Source organism: Uranotaenia lowii, chromosome 1 (assembly GCF_029784155.1).
Source record: "Uranotaenia lowii strain MFRU-FL chromosome 1, ASM2978415v1, whole genome shotgun sequence".
Classification (NCBI taxonomy): Eukaryota; Metazoa; Arthropoda; class Insecta; order Diptera; family Culicidae; genus Uranotaenia; species Uranotaenia lowii.
Window position 1 is genome coordinate 109,986,406 of NC_073691.1, and position 24,093 is coordinate 110,010,498.

The window sequence follows — 24,093 nt, forward strand, 5'->3', positions numbered from 1 at the left end:
ATTCCAAAACAAAGTACTGTCAAAAAATTCCAGATCCGATAACTAGGAGCGCTATGTTATAATAAACAGAGCGCCCAGATTTAAGATGATCCATGCTTTAGTCGACCGATAACGGGATAGTTTTAATTCTCATGACGGTCATGACAAAATTTCTACCTCTCTAATCAAAAATAACCGTAGGTAATGATTTCGGTTGAATTCTTTACCTGCTGGAGGAGGAAGACTGAATAAAAAAAGAAAAAAATCTTTCAAACGCCAAAGTGCGCCACCAGTGCGAAGGTTCAAAATTTTACTTTCTTATTTAAAGATTTTCAATAAAACTTTTTTGATGCTGAAAAGCACTTGTTTCGCATTAAACAATTATTTAATAAGGTTTTGTTTCACATGTTCAGATGTATTAAGTTGCTCAAATTTCGTTGAAGTTTTTGAAGCTGATAAATAAAAATTGTTTGATCAATGGCTGTTCATAAAAGTAGCTTAAATAACAGATTTAGATTTAGGGTAGTTTAGGGTAGGGTTTTATATTTACGACAGAGTTGACAAACTGGTATTGGTTAACCTAGCTGGTGTATTCGATTGCGATGTTTACTTTTGAATCTGCAGCAATTAACTCAGAAGACTTAAATGTAGCACCTAAACAACTGAGTTGCATGACTCGCTACACAAAACTGTTCATCTAAAGTTTATATTTGAACGATTACAAATCTTTTCAACAATTTCTTGTTTTTTTGCGAACAGTAAAAAAACGATACAGCGAATTTCAGTCTTCCTCCCCCAGTTTACCAGTGCTTCAACAATATAATTGAGACAGGAGTGTATCCTAGTTATCTTAAAATTGCAAGAGTGGTACCCAAGGATGGAAAAAATCATTCACCAGCATCTAGGTCCGGCAAAAAGAAATTTCGCTGCAGCATTTTTGCAGCATTTTTTACTTTTCTTCAGAAAAATGAGCACTTTTTGAAAAGATTTGTAATCGTTTACGATAAAAATTCGTGCCGGAACCAAACAAAATCTACAAAGCTGTTGTTTCATAGATGAGGCATGCTCAGTTTGGTGAAACATGCAAACTTATCCAATGCTAAACTCTCTCAACGACTTAAAAAAAGTTTTAAGAATGGACATTCTAATGAAAAAAAATTGATGCATGCTCACTGGTCGGTGATTTAATCAGATCAATTTGACATTTGAGCGCTTTTTTGTTTTTTTTCTTCTGTTTTCCACCCCTGGACCCAACCCTTTTGGTCCAAAATTTTCAAGTCCAAACCTGGGGGAGGAAGACTGAAATTCGCTGTATCGTTTTCTGTATCGTTTTTTTACTGTTCGGCAAAAAGCCAACAATTGTTGAAAAGATTTGTAATCGTAAACTTTAAACTATATAAAAATTTTGTTCGATCAATGGGAACTACCCTAAATCTAAATCTGTTCTTTAAGCTATTTTTAAGAACGACCATTAATCAAAATATTTTTATTTGTCAGCTTCAAAAACTTAAACGAAATTTAAGCAACTCAATACGCCTGATCTGCAGAATTCGTCAGAGTAAAAGAAAAACCTAATTAAATCATTGTTTCATGCAAAACAAGTGCTTTTCAGCATCAAAAAAGTTTTATTGAAATTCACTAAATATGAAAGTAAGATTTTGAACCTTCGCACTGGTCGGTAGATTGATGAGAGAAATTTGACGTTTGAAAGATTTTTTTCTTTTTTTATTCAGTCTTCCTCCCCCAGGTCCAAACATGTTTTTTTGTGAAATCATTGGAAAATGTAGGGGAATTGAGGGTAAAAACAGCCCTAACTCCATTTTTCGAAGCGTGCGGTGGCTCAAACAGCCTTTATTGAATTCCTCGGAAAAAATCACACAAGAATCGTCCCACAGGATCCAAAATTTTGAAGTCCGAACATGTATTTTCTGAATAATTTGAAAAATTGAGGGGAATTGAAGGTAAAACAGCCATAACTTCATTTTCCGAAGCGTGCGGTGGCTCAAACAGCCATCATTCGATTTCTCGAAAAAAAAAACACTCAAGATACAACCCATTTGGTTCAAATTGTTTAAGTCCGAACAAGCTTTTTTTCTGAAATAGTTGAAAAATAAAGGGGAATTAAGGGTAAAAACAGCCATAACTCCATTTTCTGAAGCGTGCGGTGGCTCAAACAGCCTTCATTCGATTCCTCAGGAAAAAATACAAACGATATAGATCAGTTTTCATTCAATATTCAAATCAGTTCAGTTTTCAGAATTCAGTTCAAATCAGTGTTTTTCTGGAATGTTTACTAAATATAGGGGAATTAGGGGTTAAAAGGCACTATATCTACGTTTGTAAGCTTCTGCGGCGTTCGAAACTATGTCCATTCGATTCTCCGGAAATTTTCACATAAGGAAAGCATATTTTCTTAGATTTGGTTCATATAGGACGAAAGATCTTTTCTTCGCGGTTTGTACCCTTTTTTCCCCATTGTGCGGTGGTAGAGTTTTTGAAAAAAATATGACTACAAAATTTATTCTAATTCCAACATTTTGTTGTCTTTAGATTTTTGATGCAACAAAAATTGAGTTTACTGGAGTTTTTCAAAGTTGACTATTTTGTGCGATTTTTTTACAAATTGAAATTTCATCTGTTTTTGTGGTCCACCGTCAGGTTGTACCCGGATTTTCAGTACTTTTACATTGTTTGGTGGACCAATAAAAAGTATATTCATTGGAAAATAAATTTAATCTACATTCTAATGAGGTGCAACAATTCACGCTGTGAGATTTCACAAAAATAAGGAATTTATAAACGTAAAGTCATTCCTGAATTTCTATAATCACAAGCAGAACGTGTTTGTTTGCTCTCCGAATAGGAACGGTGGGAGGTGACTTGGGCAGAGAGCCAAGCCGAGAGCTTCAGCTTTCATATGCATAAGGAAAATGTTTTTTGGACGTTTAATGTATGAACTACAGCAGTTTTCCAGAGACATGTTTTTTTGGATTTTTTTCTATCATGCTGTATAACGAGAGAACTAGTAGCTAACTAGTAGCTTATGTCCTAAATTCTGATTTTTCTGACATTGCAAAGTTTCTATTGATATAAGTTTCAAATGATATTAATTATATTTCAAACGACTTAGATAGATTTTACTTTTGGATTGTCAAATTGACACTCTAAGTCGGAAAAGGGAGTTTTTTTGTCCAGGCTTCCAGGATTCGTCTAACAAAAAAAAAATCAAAGATGCTATTTTGAAGAACTTTCGAATTTATTCAGGGTCCCCGAAGAAATTTTTGTTTTTTGAGGCTTCTGTAAAAGTTACAAGTAAAAGTTAGCCGCTAACAAAATAGTGTCAAATTGACACTCTAATGCGGAAAAGGGTTAAGTGATAAATAAACTTTTTTGTTGAATAAATACTCCCACGGAGTGGAAAATTTATGAAAATTTAAAAGTACATCTACTAGGGAATATTCTAAGTTTGTATAGAAATTCTAGCATTTGCGGGTATTTTGTAACGGTTTTTGGCCGCTTGATCAACCCCCCCCCCCAGCATAGGAACGCGCCTAGGCGGAGGGCGTCAAGGTGTTCAGGTTATTTCGTAGCAAATAAGTCTTGTTGTACGTACCGTAGCAGGATCTTCCAACGGATTCTCCAGCTCGACTTGTCTTAAAAAAACATTACCACGGGAAATTCTCCATAACATGCGCTCGAAACCGGGAACTTTATCCCGCTGGATAACACCAGCAATGAAACCAAGCCGTCCTCGATTTTGAGCAGCATTCGCATCATCAACAATCAAGTTGCTTCTCGTTGCTTCCATATTGACGGCCCCCTCTTGCTCGAAGAAGAAATTCTGTGTACGCTCCAGGACATGCTTGAGCTCGGTCAGCTCAAGGTAGTTCGATTTCAGATTGATGGCATTCTGAGAAAGCTCCAAAATTTCGCTTTCCGTTTTCTCGAGATGAGCTTCGAGATCAATAATCTCGCGCGGATTCGGTGCTCGCGGATAGTCGTTGTAAATTTCAGGTATCTTCACTTTATCCTTTTTAACTTCCGTTTCGATGTAACGTAGTTTACGTTCCATTTCATCGCAACGACGAACTTCTCCAACAAACTTTCGCTGGAAAGCGTTAACCTCAGCGTTGAGCTGAAATGTGTAAAGTCTAATTAAAACAAGGATAGAAAATATTACCACCCTAAAACAAACGGAACCCTAAGTTCGAGAAAGAAACTCATTCCAAAATCCGTTATGTAAGCTTGAACTCGTTTTCTATTTTTTTTTCAACATGTGTAAATATTTTTTTAAAACATACATCTCGAAACTGCACCGCTCCAGTTTCACCCAATTCCGAAACAGACGTGTAGGCTGCCTCTGGCTGAATAAACATCTGGCATAGAGCCATCTCCTCGCTTCTGAACATCGCCCCCATGTTGGTGCTGCTGAAGTTTCCTTCTCCGGTTCCTTCCCCACTGGTGACTGTAATATTGGGAAAATGAAAACACAATAAATTATTAAATTGCTAGAATTTTCATTCAATAAAGGTTTTGAAAAGTTATTTTCAAAATTCAGTAAATAAAACATTTACAAAAGAAACCGATTTGAGGCAGTTCCTCAAATATTTTACCAAATTTTCTTCAGAAAAGTCAAGTCAATGAAATACTTCATCGAAAAAAATATAAATCGTTTTAACAAACAGGATCCTGCATTTAGATTAAAAAAAAAAGATTCAGAACTCAAAATTATGTATTCAGATCTGTCCTCTACGGGTAGGAGACGTAGTTATTGCTCGAGGAGGACCTGCGCATACTCGGAATATTCGAGCGACGAGTGTTAAGAACCACCTTTGGCGGCGTGCAGGAGAACGTAGTTTGGAGGCGAAGGATGAACCATGAGCTCGTGCGACGCTACGACAAACCCAGTATCCTGAAGGTGGCGAAGGCTGGGCGGATACGCTGGGCAAGACATTGCATTGGACCGAATGATTTGGAGCAATTTTGTTCATAAGGTTATGTCATGAGAAGAAAACCTTGTAAATAGAATAAAATCTGAATCAAAGCAATAAAAAGATTCCTTTTAATTCAACCACGGTATTGAATTAAAAGGAATCTTTCGATTGCTTTGATTCAGTTGAATCATTCAACCAAGTAGGCTCATACAACAACAGAGAGAATAAAATCAAAATTCAGAATTAAGAATTAAGAAATTAAAACACAGAATTCGGATTTCAGGATTTAGAAATAAAAATTAAAAACTCATAGTTTAAAACTCAGAATATTGATGATTCAGATTCAGAATTCAGATTTGTAATTCAGATACAGAGTTCAGATTTATGATTAAAAATGAAGTCTCAGAATCCAAATCCGGGATTCTGGTTCAGAATTTACAATTGAGAATCCTTATTGGGATTTGGACTCAGAATTCAGAATCAGATTTAGAATTCAGATTCAGATCTCAGATTCAAAATTCAGATTCAGCACTCAGATTTAAAATACAGATTCAGAACTAAGATTCCGAATTCAGATTCAGATTTTTTTTATCGACTTTTTTTCTTTAATTGTTTATTTTTATTTTGTTTTAGAATTCAGATTCAGAATTCAGAATTCAGAAAGTCGCCGAAGTTTCATATTTTGAAAGAAATATTTTGCGAAGAACCTTAAATAATTTTATCGCAATTCAAGAGAAAAAAAAATCTTAAAACAATAATTTGCATTTACTGTCTACTGTCGCAGACAGACTACTGTTATTGCAGAATTCGAAATTTTAACTCTAGTAGCATCCAGGGGCGGTCCTAGAGTTGGCTCTTGGGGGAGGGGGGGGGGGGGTGGTTGATGATTTTCCAAATTTTCAAAAATCTGTCAAGATGAAGGAACGTAATATCTGGTGAAAAACCGATCATTTTGAAAAAGCAAAAAGAGGGGGAGGGGTGTGTTGCCACTTTCAAATGAGTACAATATAAGCTGCACACTAATCCTGCTCCCCCACTTTTCACTGAACAAAATCAGATGTATTTCGAAAAATATGAAATAAGAGAAATTTTTTTAAATCTTTCAACAAACTTTTTTATTATTTATAGAACAACCAGCAAATCTATTATATTCACTGCAAAAAAAATGTTAATAAAACGAAAATTTTCATAATTTGTATATTTCGTAGTTTAAAATTGTCACTATTAAAGATTTTTAAAGAATTTCTTGTTATAAATGTCATTTTACAAATGAAAATTATAAACACATTGTTGAGCGTCTGAATATTAGTGCTAGGCCAAACAAAAATTAAGATTTTGTCCGAGTAATTAGAGCGTGCCTCGAAGGCCGTTGGTTTGGCGGCTCAGAGAGCTGCCCGAGATAGAGCGTGCCTCGAAGGACGTTGGTTTTACGCAGAGAGCTAGCCCGAGAAGCAAGAGCATGCCTCGAAGGCTGCTAGAGAATATGGCATAAGAAAACTTGCCGGAAAAAATGAGCGTGCCTCGAAGGCCACTTGGCGTGGCTGATTAAGAGAGCTTGCCAATTAGTGGAAGCGAGCGAGGGCTACTTTGAGATGCATGCCTGAGAGTGAAAGCGTGTCAGGAAAGCAAAAAAAGGCTGCGAAGGCCGCGAACATAACACTGCATGCAGAAGCTTGCCTGAGAGTTTGCATGATGCCTGGGGCACTTTTGGTACACACAAAAAAAAAAGCATAGTAAAATTACTAAATCCGTGGTTTAAACGAACAACAGGCGACCATATTTTTGAGTCAAATATGTTTTGTTGTTTATAATACCTTACGCATAGCTATTTTACCATGTGCTCAATTTGGCTGCGCATAGTAAATTCGACTGCGTTTTAGTAAAATTGTCAATGAAATGATGCATTGTTTTACTTCGTCCCTAGTAAAATTAGTATGTTTCATGATGAAACTAGTATGTGTTATGATAAAGATTAGGAGGAGCGAGGAGCTTGATTTAAATAGTAAAATTACTATGTATGTTTGTTTGTTCATTTGCATGCATGCATTATGACATTATTTGAAACATGAAAATTCACACTTCCGACACACGTCGGTCAATGTTAGTGTGTTCTCCCGATGCTCTGGAATGATTTTCAAAGTTATGTAACTATAAAGCAGCTCAAAATTAGTTTTTTTTACAAACGGGTTTGATGATTAATGATTCTGAATAAGTGTAAACAACAAGAATGTTTACCATAGTAAAATTATCATACTCACTTATGTTTTTGAGTCAAATATGTTTTGTTCTCAAAAGTACGATGTGCGTAGTATTTTGTTGATAAGAATTGGTGCCACAATGTCAAAATTACTATGCGGACGGTAGTTGTGATAGAAATTATGATAAAATTATCATGACCATAGTATTTTCGAAAACAAACATTGAGAGTTATCGAAAATTACCAGGTACATAGTAATTTCAATATTGTTTCATGCGCACTTTCACAAAATCGATGTTAAACTTTTCGTGGTTGAAAATACTATAGCGCTGAAATGGTGAAATTATCATGACAGCGTCTTTGGGATGACCACTCAATTTTTTTCCGTGTATGGCAGCTCGAAGAGCTCGAACCACTAGTGGGCAGTGATGTCAACCTTCCAGATTTTGTCTGGATCCTCCAGACTTTTTTAACTTCTGCCAGAGTTTTTTTCAGGTTTCCAGACTTCTAGACTTTTGACGTATCTTCCAGACAATTCCAGACTTTTAGGTCAGAACAAAAATGTTCTAAGAAACTACGAAAATTGAAAATGTTCATGGTACATATAATATGATAGGAAATGATAAAAAACTATGAATTTTAAATTCAGAAGTGTTCGAAAGCTATTAATAATGGCAAACACTTCGAAGATGTTTGTTAAGTTGAGTGTCAGATAGAATACGTAAACTGATAGTGACAGGAACAAACGATATATCTGCAACATTGAGATCTGGCGACCAAAAAAAAGGTCACCACTTTGAAAAGTAAGCTATCCAGTCATTTCTAGACATTTCCAGACATTTTTTCAAAATCTTCCAGACTTTTTACAAAAACAATTGACAACCCGGCTAGTGGGTGGCTTGGAGAAGCTCACCTGAGAGTGAGAACGGGCAAAAAGCGTGTCTCCAAGACTGCGAAGAGCTTGCCTGGAGAGATTGCCGAAAAGACAGCGTGCCTCGAGAGCTCCGAAGGCGTCTGATGAGAGCAGGTCGAAAATAAACAGTACCTCGGAGAGAGAGAAAGAAATCACAATTTGAGCAAGAGCGTACCTCGAAGGCCAGATTGCCAGATCTACGGATCTACGGAAGCCGCGTTGCACGGCAATTGATAAAACTTGCCCGAAAAAGAGTGTGCCTCGAATGACGTTCGATTTGGCCTGCTGATAAGCTGAGATAGCGCCTGGAAGAACAATCATAAAAAGCGTGTCTTGAAGATCGCTTGAAAGAAAGCGCGCCTGGAAAGCCGATCGATAAGAAGGTACTTTGGAAGACCGTTCGATAACAAGCGCGTCTAGGAGGCTGCCCTGTAAAGAACGTGATTTGTAAATTCTATAACAAACGTGTCTGCAAGAACGTGCTAGAAAAAAGTACGCTTGGATGGGTGCTCAGGAAAAGCGTACTTTGAAAGCCGTTCGAATAAACCGTAGGCTCTGAAACGGTGAATACATTCTAAACTGCTTTGTACACAATACAGACTTGAAATCTGAAAATTCAGCTTAACGAGTTTAACGTGATAATGGAGGTTGTTCAATGAGCCAATGCTGGTTGAAATGAGTCAGATCGACAACTTCGAGACAGTCAACTTCCAATCGAGAAAAGCACCGATTGCTTAAAATTTTAAGCGTCTCAACATTCAATAAGGTGTCCAGTATAGAATCTTTTGGATCAGTAAAAGAAGATTAAAATATTTATTGGAAAGGTGGTCCGATTACTTATAAAGCATTTTTAAAATAGAGTGGAACGACGAAAACACTAGTGTTATAATAATAGTAACCAAGGCTGATAAATTTCAGTCAATTTCGTTCAACCCGACCAACGTCTAGTAGTCAATGTCATCGAAAGAATATCAATGTCGTCTACCAGTTGAATGACCAAGCTACAATGTCAGTCAGGCAGCAATGTCAATATTGAATGCCATTTTTGCGCTCCACTCGCATCACACATACGGTCGTCTTTCTATTTCATTTTCTGGCTGTGTTGGGCGCGATTTTACGTTATAAGTTGAGAAACAGTTGAAAAATTGTCGTTGTTGGCTGTAAAAAGGAAAAAGTCATAGTAAGCACTATGTCGTTCATTCAACTTGGTCATGACATTGTAAGCATATGTCGCTGACCAAAAATCAGTATCGCATGACATAAACATGTAAAGCAGGATCAAAGTCGGCTGACATTTTCTGTCTGACACTGATAATTTACAGCCCTGATAGTAACCTATTTAAGACCTTTAACCTTAGAGGTCATTCGGGCGTAATGTACGCCAATGTAATGATTCTAAATTTTTATGTGACAGAGTCCAACATTAAAGTGATAATGAGTACAGATCCTTCGTAATGATGCCACGAGATAACGTGCAAGAGTATTTTGTTATCATTCAAGGAGTCGCTTATCCTCAGATAATGTTGCAATCAGTTCAGTTGACAACTTTTCTCAAACTGTGAGTGAGTTGGGAAAATGTGTTGCAAGTTTCAGTAAAGCCTGCCTGCGATGGTATGCGTAACAACATTTTAAACCAGAACACACAAAGTCTATCGTGAAGCTGATAGACTCCTATTTGAGGGAGCGGAAAGTGATTCGACAGATTAAAAGCTCATGGCAGAATAAAAACAATTTTTTGTGTTAGTTAGTTTATCCAGATAAACTAGATAAGAAATTTCTACAGAAATACTACCTAGTTGTATGAAACTTAAAAAAATCAAATTGAGGGAAGGGGGGAGATGTGCGGTGCTCATATATCTTATATTGTCATAAGCTGAAGAACTGGCATCACCTCTCACCAGACATCCCCAGTCAGTGGTAAACCTCAGCCAAGAGCACACGGTGCAGGTAAGCATCCCGCACTCTGAGCCCAGCGTGGACAGTCAGGCGATTTCCACGGATAAAGCCGGAACCGCATACTATTTATTCATAATTCCAAACTCTTGAAATGATATGAATTTGTAATAAAAACAGGGAATGAAGCCATTAAGGGTTAAACTAGTGAAGAGTACTTATCAATTGGAATTGAAATAGACAAACTTTCAGTTGTAGAATATCAAAACCTAAACTGGATTTTAACTTAAAATTTCAAAATTATTGTGTGGATGAGCTGAAAGCAGTTTCGGCGATGTAATTGAAATTCAGCAGTATATAAGTCAAAAGTCACTAAAAGCTTTTTCGAATGTTAGCTTGATGGATTGCCTTGATGCCGAAAAAATAATCGACTGATAACGGGGAAGTTTTAATTCACAAGAGAAACAATAAACATAGGCAAACTGATTTTGAAAAATATTTGCGCCCCCCGAGTGGGGGGGACTCGATTTTTTGTAGGTTTTTTGTCAGATTTTCTGTCAGAAAACTACCTAATTAGTTTAGAGTTTAATCGATCAATGTTGGCTGATGAAGCAACTGACCTACATGAACAACAAATAATATTTTTGAATCTATAAATTAACTTTTATTCATTCATCGATGCATATTTCAGGGATAAATGCCACTAAGTGGCAAACTCCCAAAAAAAAACGATACAGATTTTGTTCCTTAAAACAACTATTTGAAAAAATAAATTTAACATTTTTTTATAAGTTCTATGATTTTGTCATCCAGAAGTCACGGTACATTACTCACAGTCTCCAGAAAAATTGATTATGAAGTAAAAACCTTTTTTCTAAATCTTTTTGATACTGTACACTTTTGATAAAAAGTGCACATTTTTTTCAATGAATTTTAACCTTGTATTATCAAAAGTTATACCGAAAAAAGAGCAGATTGGAAAAATACAAATTTGCATTCAGTACCCCTAAATAAGTCAAAGTCAGTTTTCAAATTCTTTGCACTTCAAAAAATGTGAATTTTATTTCCTCGTGTTCTAATTGTGAATGCAGATTTGAGTTTTGAAGATGAATTTAAATCTTTTTCTCAAAACACCAATTCCTTCATATTGAAACAGCTTTTATAAATAGTATTTATTCCTTTTTGGCTCTAAAAATTCATAGGGAACGCAAAAATTACAAACACTTCATTTGATGTATTGTTGCTCTGGAATCTCTTGTGTTTTATCAACGCATTAACTTGAATTTAGAAATCTTTAAAAGGTTTTTAAAACTTAAACTCTAACTATTTAAATTTAAAATTTTCATATTAAATTTCTGTTTGGTAGTATGAACTTGAATCGTTTTATGGTCATCCATTATATGAATGCTTGATGTGATAAATTTCAAACCAAATCAATTAAATTGAATCTTTTTTTTTTTTTTTTGAATTTCTCAATAAAGGTTAGTTTGAAGTTTCATAATTCATATTTGAATTATGTGAAATCGAGGGAGAGATGAATCGTGCACTATGATTCAAAAACTCAATTGTTTTTTTTGCAATCTAATTATGAATTCCTTGTAAACGCAAGTGAGAATAGTACATTGGATTTTGGAATGAGTTAGACATCACTTTGTGAAGATTTAAAATTGACAATAAACCAACTGTGAACAAAAGAAAAAAATACAAACAATTCTAATTGATATTTGAATTTCAGATTTGTTTTTGCTTTCTATTCTTGAAGTAAAGTTTTATTGTAATATTTTGTCCCGATTCTTTCGGTTTTTAAGATATTTTGAACTACAAAGAAAAATCCTTATGAGGAACTTTCCGTTACCGAATCTTCCTTGAAAATGGATTTCATGCGGCTTCAACATTTTGTATATTACGATTGAATTTAATTTCTAAAATATTGTTGTCAAACAGAAAGATAAGAAGGTACCAAAGACTGTCAATTGAAGTCACACGTTTCTTAAGCGCCTACTGGAAAACTGATCACTTCAATGGAGAACGTGACTACAATTTAAATTTTTTTTAATAAGGCAATTTAACATTTAAAGTTCAAAGGTAATTTCTGAAAATTAAAGGAAATGGCCACTCTTATGATTCCGTACAAATGTACAGTACCGTTCATAATTGTATAGAAATTGAAAGCACGCGCACTGTCACTTCTACTTTCAACTTTCATAACTTTTTACTCTGATGGTATTTTTTGATCAAATTTTCTGCGTTCGATAGATCAACAACTACACTATTATACCACAAAATTTGAGCTTTCTGGAGTTTGTGTGGTCTGAGATACAGTAATTCTACGAAAGTTGGACTTTTTGGACTTTTACTATTCAAACTGCAATATCTCAGAAACTACGCTTCATTTTTTATTGAAATTTTGCAGAGTGATTGTTGAAATATAGAGCTAGCATGTCTGAAGTTTTTGAAAAGTTTTATCGATGGGATCAAAAGTTACGCGAGGTACAATTTTCCAGGCATGAATTTAAAAATGCGATTTCTACAGAATTTTGGACGATTTATGAGAACAATACCGTTTAATCCACAAACCAGTCAAAAAATGTCTGGCAAAAGTAATGAAGGAAAGAAAAAAAGGAATAAATGATCTATTTGTGTTTTGATTGTTGATCTATCGAACGCAGAACATTTGATCAAAAAATATCATCAGAGTAAAAAGTTATGGAAGTTCAAAATCGAAGTGACAGTGCGCGTGCTTTCAATTTCTATACAATTATGAACGGTACTGTACATAGTTTGAGTATTTTTATTGTTTTTTTTTCTATCTGATCGAATAAAAAAGAAACTGCATGGTAAAGGCAATCAATATATGACTTCAGAAGAAAATATATTCAAGTATTTTAGTGTTGCAACAATATTCACTCCCCTTTTAGACTTTTTCAAATTTGTCATTCCATTAAAATCCAAAACATAATGAAAAACTAAGAAGCTCAGATTTTGAAACAAAATTTATCACAGTTTGTTCATGTAAATTTAGGCATATATCTAAGGCATATTAGTGACAATTAAAAATATGTCCCTTAATTCCATTACCAAGCTCAAATTATAAGAAGATATATGGTTAGCAAATTAAAAGGCAACACCGTTAGTAAGTCAACAGAAGTTTATTGGTATAATTCGGTCCAGTCCGTTGCCATTTACAGCTGCTTGATTTTGGTAGACCGACTTTTCATCATTTGAGCCTTTAGTGATAAACAAACATTTTCCCACGGAGTGGAAATTTTTTGAAAATTCAAAAGCACATCTACTAGGGGAAGTTTGAAGTTTTTATAGAAATTCTAGCATTTACGGGTATTTTGAATCGGTCCTCCCCATAGGACAGCGCCTGGTAACATCTGTTAGACTCAAATAGAAAAATTATAGGCATTTAAAGATTTTTTTTTAAATTTTATTTGGAAAATTTTTATTAATGGATCTTCAAGAAAAAAAAACATATGATGTAAAGTTTTTTACAAGTAAGAGTCATAAATCAAAACTATTTGAAAAAAACTATCTGAACATCTACAAAATTTATTGACAAAAAGTTTTTATTATTTGATGGAAATTTATCATTATCAAAAATGTTACCCCAGCCAGCAATGATTAAATTTTTACCGGTTCCCCGTACAGCAGATTATCAATTTCAAAAGCCAGAGCACGGGATAAATCAGATTTTAACCGTCAATTTTGAGCTTTTACTTTAGAAATTTGAAATCTTTTCACAGAATGTGTAATATTTTCATGATTATAATTTGAAACATATTCGATGAAAGATGTCCTATATATTGAATTTTGGGCTTTTGCTTTTTCAAAGTTTGGTTTTAGACTTGAATTTTTTCAACAGGAAGACATGACAGATTTTTTTTTAATATTTACGTTACGTAAAAACCCTCTGTGTGGCATTTTTATTCTTAAATATAGAAATTCTTCATGTTTCTCAGCTGGGAGCGTGAAACGATTATTTTTTTTAATTATCGAATGTTTTGAATCTGTAATGTATTGAACGAACTGTCGCTATTATCATCCTCGAAGAAATGTATATCTAATGTATTTGCAGATTGTTATACATGTTTTCTTAAAAAGGGGAAAGTAAAAATTTTCTATAGTTCTCATTGAAACCCATTTCGAGTCCTTGAAGTAGATGCGCGGAATGAATTTATCATTCTATTAATCTGCAGAACAAACAGAAAAAAAACAGTTTCTGATTTCAACCGAAACTATTTTAATGTTCTTCATTATAAAATACTATCGCTCGTCCTCAGCTTGTTTATTCATCTGCCTGCATGCAACAACGAATCGCACTACGTTAAAAGAGCCTTGGTTTGTTGCCCACGTGACGTGGAAATTTTGCAGACCATGTGACACTGACTTTGTTGATGCTACTCCCGAAGTACATTAACTATCTCCAGATCATCAACCAGTGATTGTTTGGACTCGAACAATGAAGCACTTAAAGTCACCACTGAACAATGTTTTGAAGCCCCCGGTCTGGATGGGTAGTCTTAAGTTATACAGTTAACTCACTTTATATGAACGCACTCTGCCAACGGAATCGATCGATGCTCTGCAGTCGAATCCCAGGGAACAACTAACGGCGATCGAGATGTCAGAAGATCGGTCGAATTCTTTCAGTAACTCGTGATAAGCAGCAAAAAACTATATACACACAAAACGAAAAAGATGATGATAATGCCACAGAACCGGGCGCAATAATATGTGTTCATACTCATCATGGAAAAATTGAGGCATTGAGGTGCACCACTATCGTATTTATTAGCTAATATTGTGCTATTGTACACATGTAGGCACATACGTACATATGTAAAATTGTCATACAACACAAATTCGAACAACACAAATGTGTCAGTTTGTGGTATCGGTCAAGCCTCAGTCATTTTTCTCTCTAGCTATTTTCAGTTGGGTCCGCAGCTCATGCGAGGAAAAAGTTTACTTACAATCTTTTGTTGTTTTACGTGGTTTTACCCAATTCAATCATGAAAAAGGATTTTCTTTTATAGCTGGACCGAACTGCGTTAAAATTCTGTGAATTTATAATTTACAAGTGGTGCAATGCGAGATTATTTTTCAATTCAACCACCAGGAAAGTGCTCAAAACAATAAGTGTGGATAAATCCACTACTGATTACATTTAGTAACGATCGGCGAAGAATGGGAACCACATTTTACGACAAAATCAGTAGACTTTATTGCTCACATGATCCAATTTGTCTCGTAACAGTGCGATATTAACACATGATCACACAACTAAAAACCTTAAAATTCATAAGAACATTTGCTACCGAACTAATTACTTTTAGAATAGTTACAAATTTTGAATTTACTGACTCAAACTTCAAATATTCGGGAAAATTGTTCCTGGAAACGAACCTAAATTTGTATACTTAATAAAAAAGTATTCTTTATTTTTTTGCAATCGGATTTTAGAAAGTAATAGTGAAATCGGATTTTGGAGGTCTAACATACACGTTTCACGGAAGATGGCAAGCAAATCGATAGATTCCCAAGTAAACTTTAAGCCATCCTACATCAGCCTTCTAGTCGAATATCGAACATGCTATAAGGCCGGAACAAATTTCAAATCCTTCTTTCGTCACTCGGAGTTGGAACATCGCGAGGGGGGGGGACAATAAAAAATAATGCTGAAAACAAATAAATTGGAATAAATTGCACGAAAGCTTGTATGCAACCAAATTGCATACTATATCATTGCACAAAATCTATAGATCAAGTAAATTTTTATCGAATAATTCAATAAAATCAAGTATACAAATTGTGAAAAAACTTCCATCTTCAAAAATTTGTATTTGGGTCTTGAAATCTTTCGGATATTTGAAAATTTTGTCGAAATTTACATAAAATACTTCAAACTTTATTTATTCCCCCCAAGGGGGGGGGGGTGACAAAAGAAGAAATTGATATTGGTTCCAACCTAATTATTAATAATTAATAATTATTAATAATTATATTAGAGTCATTAATAATAACACTAGTTTACAAAATTTAAAAAAAATCGTGAACTTGATTGACTGACCAATGACTGAAAATGAAATTCAAAAAAAATTCAGTGGAACCGTTTTTGAGTTATGCTCCAAATATGAAATTTTGGAAAAATAAAAAAAGTTCTTGTACTTAGATGAAAATATCTCGGACGACCTAACAGTAATTTGAAATCCCTCTTTTGCATATTGAAGGTGAATAAATTTTCTATCGATCATCTGAACACTGTTTACACAATATTGTTGATATTAGTGACTTTATAAAAGACAAAATTTAAAAAAACGCATTTTTTTAGATAAAATTGTTTCAGCGAAAGTTTAAGACGCAATGGTAACATTTAAAAATCTGATTTTCTTTTGCGCTTAAATGTCAATATAAAACAAAGATTTCAAGTGGTTATTTATCAAAATCGGTTGAAAATTGAAGAAGTTATGGCTACTTTACCATTCTGTTGTGGTATGAGCCTACTTGGTTGAATGATTCAACTGAATCAAAGCAATCAAAAGATTCCTTTTAATTCAACCACGGTAAATGAAAAGTTCATATACCAGTATTTCGATAGCAACTCACTACCTTCTTCAGTGAACGTTTTCGATTGATGAATGTGTATCGTTTCCCTTCCTTATATTGTCCGGGTTAGGTAAGCTACTACTAGGTAGCAAAAACCTCCGAATGCTCGGCAGTTGTGCCGTTGTCTGTTTTTTGGGTCTACCTACCCTATTCCGGGTGTTTTCTGGCAGTGCTGAATTATTTTCTACCCGTTTTTGGGCATTGTCAGGTAAATTATTGTATTTCTTTTTACCTAAGAATTTGAACAACCAAGTGTGCCCTGGTCCGGTGTCTCCGTTTAAGATATGAACTGATTTTTCATTGAAGATTTCAATGCTTTCAGCAACATCCAATTTAAGCGAATTACTATTCAAAGACCGGATCAGCGAGACATTTCCTCGATCAATAGAGTGACCAGATTCACACATGTGTAAAGCTACTGCAGATCTAGGATTCTGTGAAGGAAGAATTTTCTTCTTTGAGTCAGATCTAGCAGTTTTAGCAGCACTGCTTGTTTTGTTTTCAAGTGCTTTTTACGATTAATTTTGATCGTCATTTTTTTAATGTTTTCTGACATCTAAAATCATTGTTTAGTTTCTATTTCAATCTCGCTGCGCGTGTTTCACTAAAATTAATTTTAGTTTGTTATTGCGAACTGTCAAACAGTGAATATTTCGTGTCCGTTTTTATCACCTAGAGCCGTGTATTGAAGTGGTATCGTATCGAAGTACATCCGCGCCGTTTTTCGTGACTAAAGCGACATCTGCTGGAAAAAATTGCAAACATCTGCTTTGCTTTGGACTGCATATTGCATACCCACCGGGCGAATATGGCAAAGACATGTTCAAGTTGCTCCAATGCCATCAGCGGAATCGAATTCATGGTCTGTCGTGGGATTTGCGGGAAAGAATTCCATTTAAGCTGTGTCGGCGTAACTAACGCTGCTGCTCGTTGTCTTAAAACGATTGCTAAGAATACATTCTGGATGTGTGATGGATGTCCGGAGATATTTGAAAGTGCTCACTTCCGTAGGCTCGCCTTTGCGCCATCTCCAGAGCAAACAGGAATTGCTCAGCTTACCGCAGCTATTACTGAACTGCGTTCGGAAATCAAACAGCTCAGCTCAAAACCACCACCCACGCCTATTCCAGCGATAACACCTGCTCGCCCTGATTTCCGTCGTGCACTCAAACGGTTCCGGGCTCCCGACCCCGTTGTTAACGAGCCTTGCAAATTAGGTGCGAAACAATCGTCTGCCGGCGTTGTTTCTGTTCCTTTATGCAGCAACGAGAATGAGAAGCTTTTCTGGTTGTATATTTCGCGAATTAAACCAGACGTAAGCGAAGACAGCGTAATGTCAATGGTAAAAGCCAACCTGGATACGGAATCCGCTCAAGTGATTAAACTCGTGCCTAGAGGAACCGATGTGAGTACCATGCGCTTCGTTTCGTTTAAAGTGGGTCTCGATCCTGACTTTAAGGACAAGGCTTTGAATCCAGACACCTGGCCCAACGGTTTGAGTTTTCGGGAATTCATAAACTATGACCGAAATACTCAGTTTCGTGGACCTTTTTAATGATGACCGTACACCCCACCCGCCGCTGGACTTATCGACTGATGCTGGAATCGTTATTTGGATGCAGTTTTTGGTTTCCGGGACGCAACGAAATGAGCACAATGGAGGCCCCTGAGCCCTTCGTCACAGTCGCGCAGATTCCAGCCAGCGGCAACAGACGTCCCGGCCCTGTGTTCGAAGAAGGCAATGGGGCTCTCCAGCCTGCTCAATCAGGCAAGTATCATAATTATGCATTCTTCAATTCGTCCAGTGACTGATTTGCCTTTGATTTGCAGATCCCGTTGTATCAGTCATCGTACTCAGAATAACACGACCATTAGCAACTCGCCGAGCACACTGCAAGGGCCAACTATAGAAAACTTCTGTTCAGCTAATGCTTCTGAACGATTTGTGCCAATTTCTCGCAACCACTCGAACATGGACTCTCACTCTTCAAGATTCAACTTTGTATCGGGACGCACCAATCAGGCCAATCCGGAAGTTCTCTTCTCTGGCCACCAACGACCGTCTGTTCCTGTTACAAGTCGTCCCGTTTCTCGGTCAGGTGGTTCAGGGGGAGACTTCCAATTGCCATGCAACGGCAAGTATTCCTGTGTTTTGAGATTTTCTCCCAGTCATGCTTCTCAGCTTTCCAGCCCCACATCGTACGCATCGGAGTCTGTGTATGCTACCCATTACCATGAACGAAATCACGTTGCAGCTAAGAAGCCAGCTGCTGATGACAATATTCCGGTTAACGACAACTTTCTATCGCCTTTCATCGGGACGCACCACTTATCATGCCAATTCGGAAGTTCTCTTCTCTGGCCACCAACGACCGACAGTTCCTGTTCCAAGTCGTCCCTTATCTCGGTCAGGTGGTCCAGGGGGAGGCTTCCAATTGCCATGTCACGGCAAGTACCAATCCCATTCGACCACTTCACCCAGTCATGCATCTCTGCTTTCTAGCTGTACCCAGAATGCATCGAATCGATCATCCAGTTGCAACTCTACTGCCCGTCCAAAACTCAGAGCTTGGTGCTACTACCAAAATGTTCGCGGGTTGCGCACTAAATCTGAAGAACTTTTTTTGGCAACAACCGATTGCAGTTACGACGTTGTCATTTTAACCGAAACTGGCCTGAATGATTCTTTCGACTCTGCCCAACTTTTTGGAACTAATTATTCAGTTTTTCGATGTGACCGTAGTTCGCGCAATAGCATCAAAACATGTTCCGGAGGAGTTTTGATTGCAGTGAAACAATGTCACGTCAGTCGTCACGTATCCACAATGCACGTGAACGAGTTGGAGCAAGTTTGTATCGCTGCCAACATTTGCGGAAAAAAATTGCTTTTCTGTGCCATATACATTCCGCCCGACAAGAGTAGCAGTGTCCAGGTCTTCGAGTCCCACATGGCTTCTTTACGCGAATTATGCACCCTGGCTTCTGAAGATGAAAATGTGCTGGTCTGTGGCGATTACAATCAGCCCCGTTTGCCATGGGAAAAAAATGACATTGGGGCCAAGTTGCTTAACGTAACACCTCTAAGTGCTGCTGCTGCATCATTGATTGACGGCACAAACTCGCTGAGCTTGGCCCAATTCAATATGGTCAAGAATCACAATGGACGGATATTGGATTTGGTTTTCGGTTCCAGTGACGAGCAAATTGACGTTTATCGGGCCCCGGATTCATTAGTATCGATCGACTCGCACCATCCTCCCATCGTTTTCGATCTGCCCGCTGCTCCGGTTATCAACGAGGCTCCATCAAACCTACCGACACATTGTATTAGGCCACTAAATTTTCGAAAGCTGAACTTTGATCTCCTTTCGCAATATTTGAGCGTCATTGACTGGGATGCACTCTTCGACAACTCATCGGTTGACAACATGACTGAGTTATTTTGCAGCATGATCAACAGCTGGTTAAATCTACATGTGCCTAGGTTTAAACCACCTGTTTCACCCGCTTGGAGCACACCCACTCTTCGGCAACTGCGACGTGATAAAAATGCTTGTTTACGTAGACTTCGTAAAAGCCGGAGTGAAGACTCACAAGCACAGTATAAAATAGCCAGCAAAGCCTATCGTAGATTGAACACCTCATTGTACAAGCTCCATGTATTACGCATACAATCTGATTTACGCAATAATCCTAGAAGATTTTGGAACTTCGTCAATTCTAAACGAAAATCCAATTCAACTCCATCATCAGTATTTTACCAGGAAGCTGTAGCTGACTCTCCACAATCGTGTTGTAATTTGTTTGCGGAACATTTTCGATCCGTTTTCTCGGATACCATTTCTTCTGAACGTGAGTGCACTGAAGCTACTAATCATGTTCCCGTCGATGCAATCGATTTCAATACTTTTACTATCAATCAAGAACATATCGTATTAGCTGCGAGGAAACTGAAGAGCTCTTTTGCACCGGGACCTGACGAAATTCCTTCTGCTATCTATTGCCGCTGCATTGAAGCTGTAGCATCACCTCTAGCCCGAATCTTTAACTGCTCCTTCCAGCAACGAAAATTTCCAGATATATGGAAATCATCGTTTATGTTTCCAGTGTTTAAAAATGGAGATCGACGTAACGTGAAACTGTACAGAGGCATCACTAGTTTGTCTGCAGGATCCAAGCTCTTCGAAATAATCGTTAGTCAGGCTTTATTACGAGCATCATCACAGTACATTTCAGTTGAACAACATGGGTTCATGCCGGGTAGATCGGTGTGTACCAATATGTTGGAATACACATCGTATTGCCTGAAACAGATGGAGAGAAAAATGCAAGTTGATGCTGTCTATACTGACATAAAAGCTGCATTCGATACAATCGATCATAGAGTTTTACTTGCAAAGCTAGCCAAGCTTGGTGTGCATGGCAACATGATTGATTGGCTGAGATTATTTCTAACAGAACGCTCTATAAGAATTAAGTTTGGTGAAAGCATATCGTTTCCTTTTACTAACCGATCTGGCGTGCCCCAAGGAAGCAACTTAGGCCCGTTGCTGTTTGCTCTATTTTTCAATGACCTTATGATCAGCTTAGATGAAGGAACTTGTATTGGATATGCGGATGATCTCAAAATATTCATGCCAGTGGAATGCGTTGCTGATTGTGCTCTTCAAATGTTGATAGATCACTTTAGTGTATGGTGTAGATATAACAAACTATCGGTTAGTGTTGCAAAATGTTCTGTTATAACCTTCCACCGCAAAAAAACACCAATTATTTACGATTATAACATCGGCAATCAGTTGCTAAACAGAGTTTCTGAAGTTAACGATCTTGGAGTTATCCTTGATTCGCAGCTAACGTTCAATAGTCAACGATCCTCCGTGATAAATAGAGCAAATCGTCAATTAGGCTTTATCTGTAGAGTGGCGCGAGAATTCACAGATCCGTTATGTTTGAAGTCCCTCTACTGTGCTCTTGTCCGATCAATAATTGAACACGCTGCTATTGTCTGGGCACCATATCAGCTGCATTGGATTCTACGAATTGAACGCGTGCAAAAGCGGTTCGTCCGATTCGCTTTACGACACCTGCCTTGGCGTCATCCTGAACAGCTTCCTGCTTATCCCGACCGGTGTCAGCTTTTGGGATTAGATACCGTTGAACACCGCCGAAAAATCCAACAAGCCGCATTCGTCGCCAAGATATTGAACGGAGAAGTACAGTCGCCAAACTTGATAAGAACTATCGACTTTAGCGCCCCATCGAGAACTTTACGGTCCTATTCGTTGATATCGAGTCAAGTTCACAGAACATCTTATGGATACAATGAGCCATTAACAGCTATGATGCGCATATTCCAGGACACGGAGCACCTTCATCGATTCGGAGAACCAACTAGTAGTTTAACTCGCCGCATGTATCAGTCCAGATTGTTCCGTTCTATTTGAGTGTAGTGTAATTTATATCATTCATTTAAACATTTATTGTTCGATGAATTAATTAACTAAATAAATAAATAAATAAATAAATAAATCTAGCTATAGCCATGTGTTCCTCGAATCTATCAATCAACTTCCTTTTGGTTTGTCCAATGTACACCTTATCACAGTCGGAACAACTGATTTTTGTACACACCAGATCTATGAAGGAGCTCCACTGGATCTTTTGTCGATCCTAAGATGGATTGCAGTTGATTATTAGAGCTAGTGAACACTAGTTCAATATCAAACTTTGTCAACTTGTGTCGCAATTCGACTGCGTTGACACTGTTGAACTCCATGGACCTTCGTTAAAACTCCTTCTGAATAGGAGTTAAAGTAGTGAAAGATTTCCGTTGAAGCAATTTTTCTTTTTTCCTTATAATGGCTTGAATGGATCTACTATGGTATCCATTTTTATTAGCCGTTTGGAAAATATATTGAAGTTCCTTTTCTCTTCCTTCAGTTGATAGGGGAATGGAGTTCATCCGATGGATCATGTGGTGGAACGCCGCCATCTTATGCTGGAACGAGTGGTTCGAGGTGATCGGTATTACCCTCATGGTGTTTGTCGGCTTTCTGTAGATTTCGAATTGGAATAGGCCATCATCTCTCCTTACCAAGAAAAAAAAGGAATATTTCGATTGCTTTGATTCAGTACTTTTCCATAACAGTATTTTTTTGCAGTTTTTAATAATTTAACGAACCGCAGTACACTTACCATAGTATAGGAAGAATGAAACATGATAAATCTCACTCGCTCAAAGTCGAAATTATTTATTAGCTTACCAAAAGGTCACATGCCAAATTTCAGGATGATCTGACCATAGGAAGGGGTTGCTTGAGTCTCAAATGTGAATAAAATTTTAAGGTATTTTGCTCGGGAGGAACGAAAAATACTGGTTTTTCATCAATAACTCTTTTGATCACTATCCGATTGTTTTTGATGGTTAGTTTTCTTAAAGCCTAAGGGCTGTCCCAACGGTAGATGCAAAACACGGTTTTCGACCACGCTAAAACAGTCCGGCTGGCACCGGTGGCGTAAATCGCTGTTTTAGCACAGTCATCGATTTCAAAATTCCCAACAGTTATACGCGTTTGTTCCAAATTCATGCAAATTTGGACCAGGATTTCAAAATATACGACAGACCGATTTAGTTCACGGTGAGAAAATTTTAGCCAACAATGATTTCTTTCACACATGTTTGGGCAACATTGGGTGTGATAATAGTTTCTTTTTGAGATATTATTTGAATGTTTTTTTTCGCTTCAACCAGCCTATATGTAACATAAATTGAGAGTAGATGTTAATAAAAATCATATCAAGTAAAAATAATAGATAATAATAGAATAATAATTTCTTTTTGAGATATTATTTGAATGTTTTTTTTTTCGCTGCAACCACCCTATACGTAACATAAATTGAGAATAGATGTTAACAAAAACCATATCAAGTATAAATAATAGATGTCACATTATTCTCTATTTTATATCATTAAATAAAAAGCTTTTCATTTGGGCTCGACGAATTAGTGAATCCAGTTAGCCTTCTAAAATTTGAAAAAAATAAACGAAAAGAAAATTTTAATAATTTTTCGATGAGGTAAAATAAATGTTTATTGTTCGTTCTATAATTTTTGTTTTATTTGAGATATTGAGAGATTTTTCGTTTCGTATGGATTGCTCGGAGTTTTCGTCAATATCAGCATATTTTTCTGTATCCATACATAAATTTACAAATAGTGAAACAAGTTTTTGTCAAACAAAAATGTCGACAAATCAAAGGAAAATTTCCTTTGACTTTGGGATAAACATTTCTCGTTTCTTTTATCAATGTCAGCAATAGCTTGAAAAAAAAAATTGCTTATTCAATTCATTTTAACAAAACCTTATTCCATTGATTCAAAGCAATTTGATTGAATTAATTGAAGAATTGTTTTAATTGACCTTTTTTCCTCGTTGTGTAGTCATTTTTGCTTTTAAATTAATGAAATCCTGGTAGAATAGTTGAAATCATTGTTCTGTCAAAATGAATATTCGTAGAATTAATTTTAAGACAATCAACCGTGAAACTCAAAACTTATGCAA

General features: G+C 36.6%; 1 protein-coding gene across 3 annotated transcripts in view; it reads right to left on the reverse strand.

The window, feature by feature from the left end:
- Positions 1 to 24,093, reverse strand: part of LOC129738608 (V-type proton ATPase 116 kDa subunit a 1) — a 51,151-nt gene that overhangs the window by 3,520 nt on the left and 23,538 nt on the right. Inside the window, exons 1-3 of one of the 3 annotated variants that reach the window (XM_055729842.1) lie at positions 14,465 to 14,614; positions 4,281 to 4,444; positions 3,593 to 4,114 (exon numbers count right to left, since the gene is read on the reverse strand). In XM_055729842.1, coding sequence (XP_055585817.1) covers positions 3,593 to 4,114; positions 4,281 to 4,397 — 639 coding nt within the window. In that variant the 5' untranslated portion in view covers positions 4,398 to 4,444; positions 14,465 to 14,614. Of the gene's footprint in view, positions 1 to 3,592; positions 4,115 to 4,280; positions 4,445 to 4,592; positions 4,612 to 14,464; positions 14,615 to 24,093 lie in introns of those variants that run through there. The other 2 variants (XM_055729843.1, XM_055729840.1) reach the window with 2 other exon arrangements.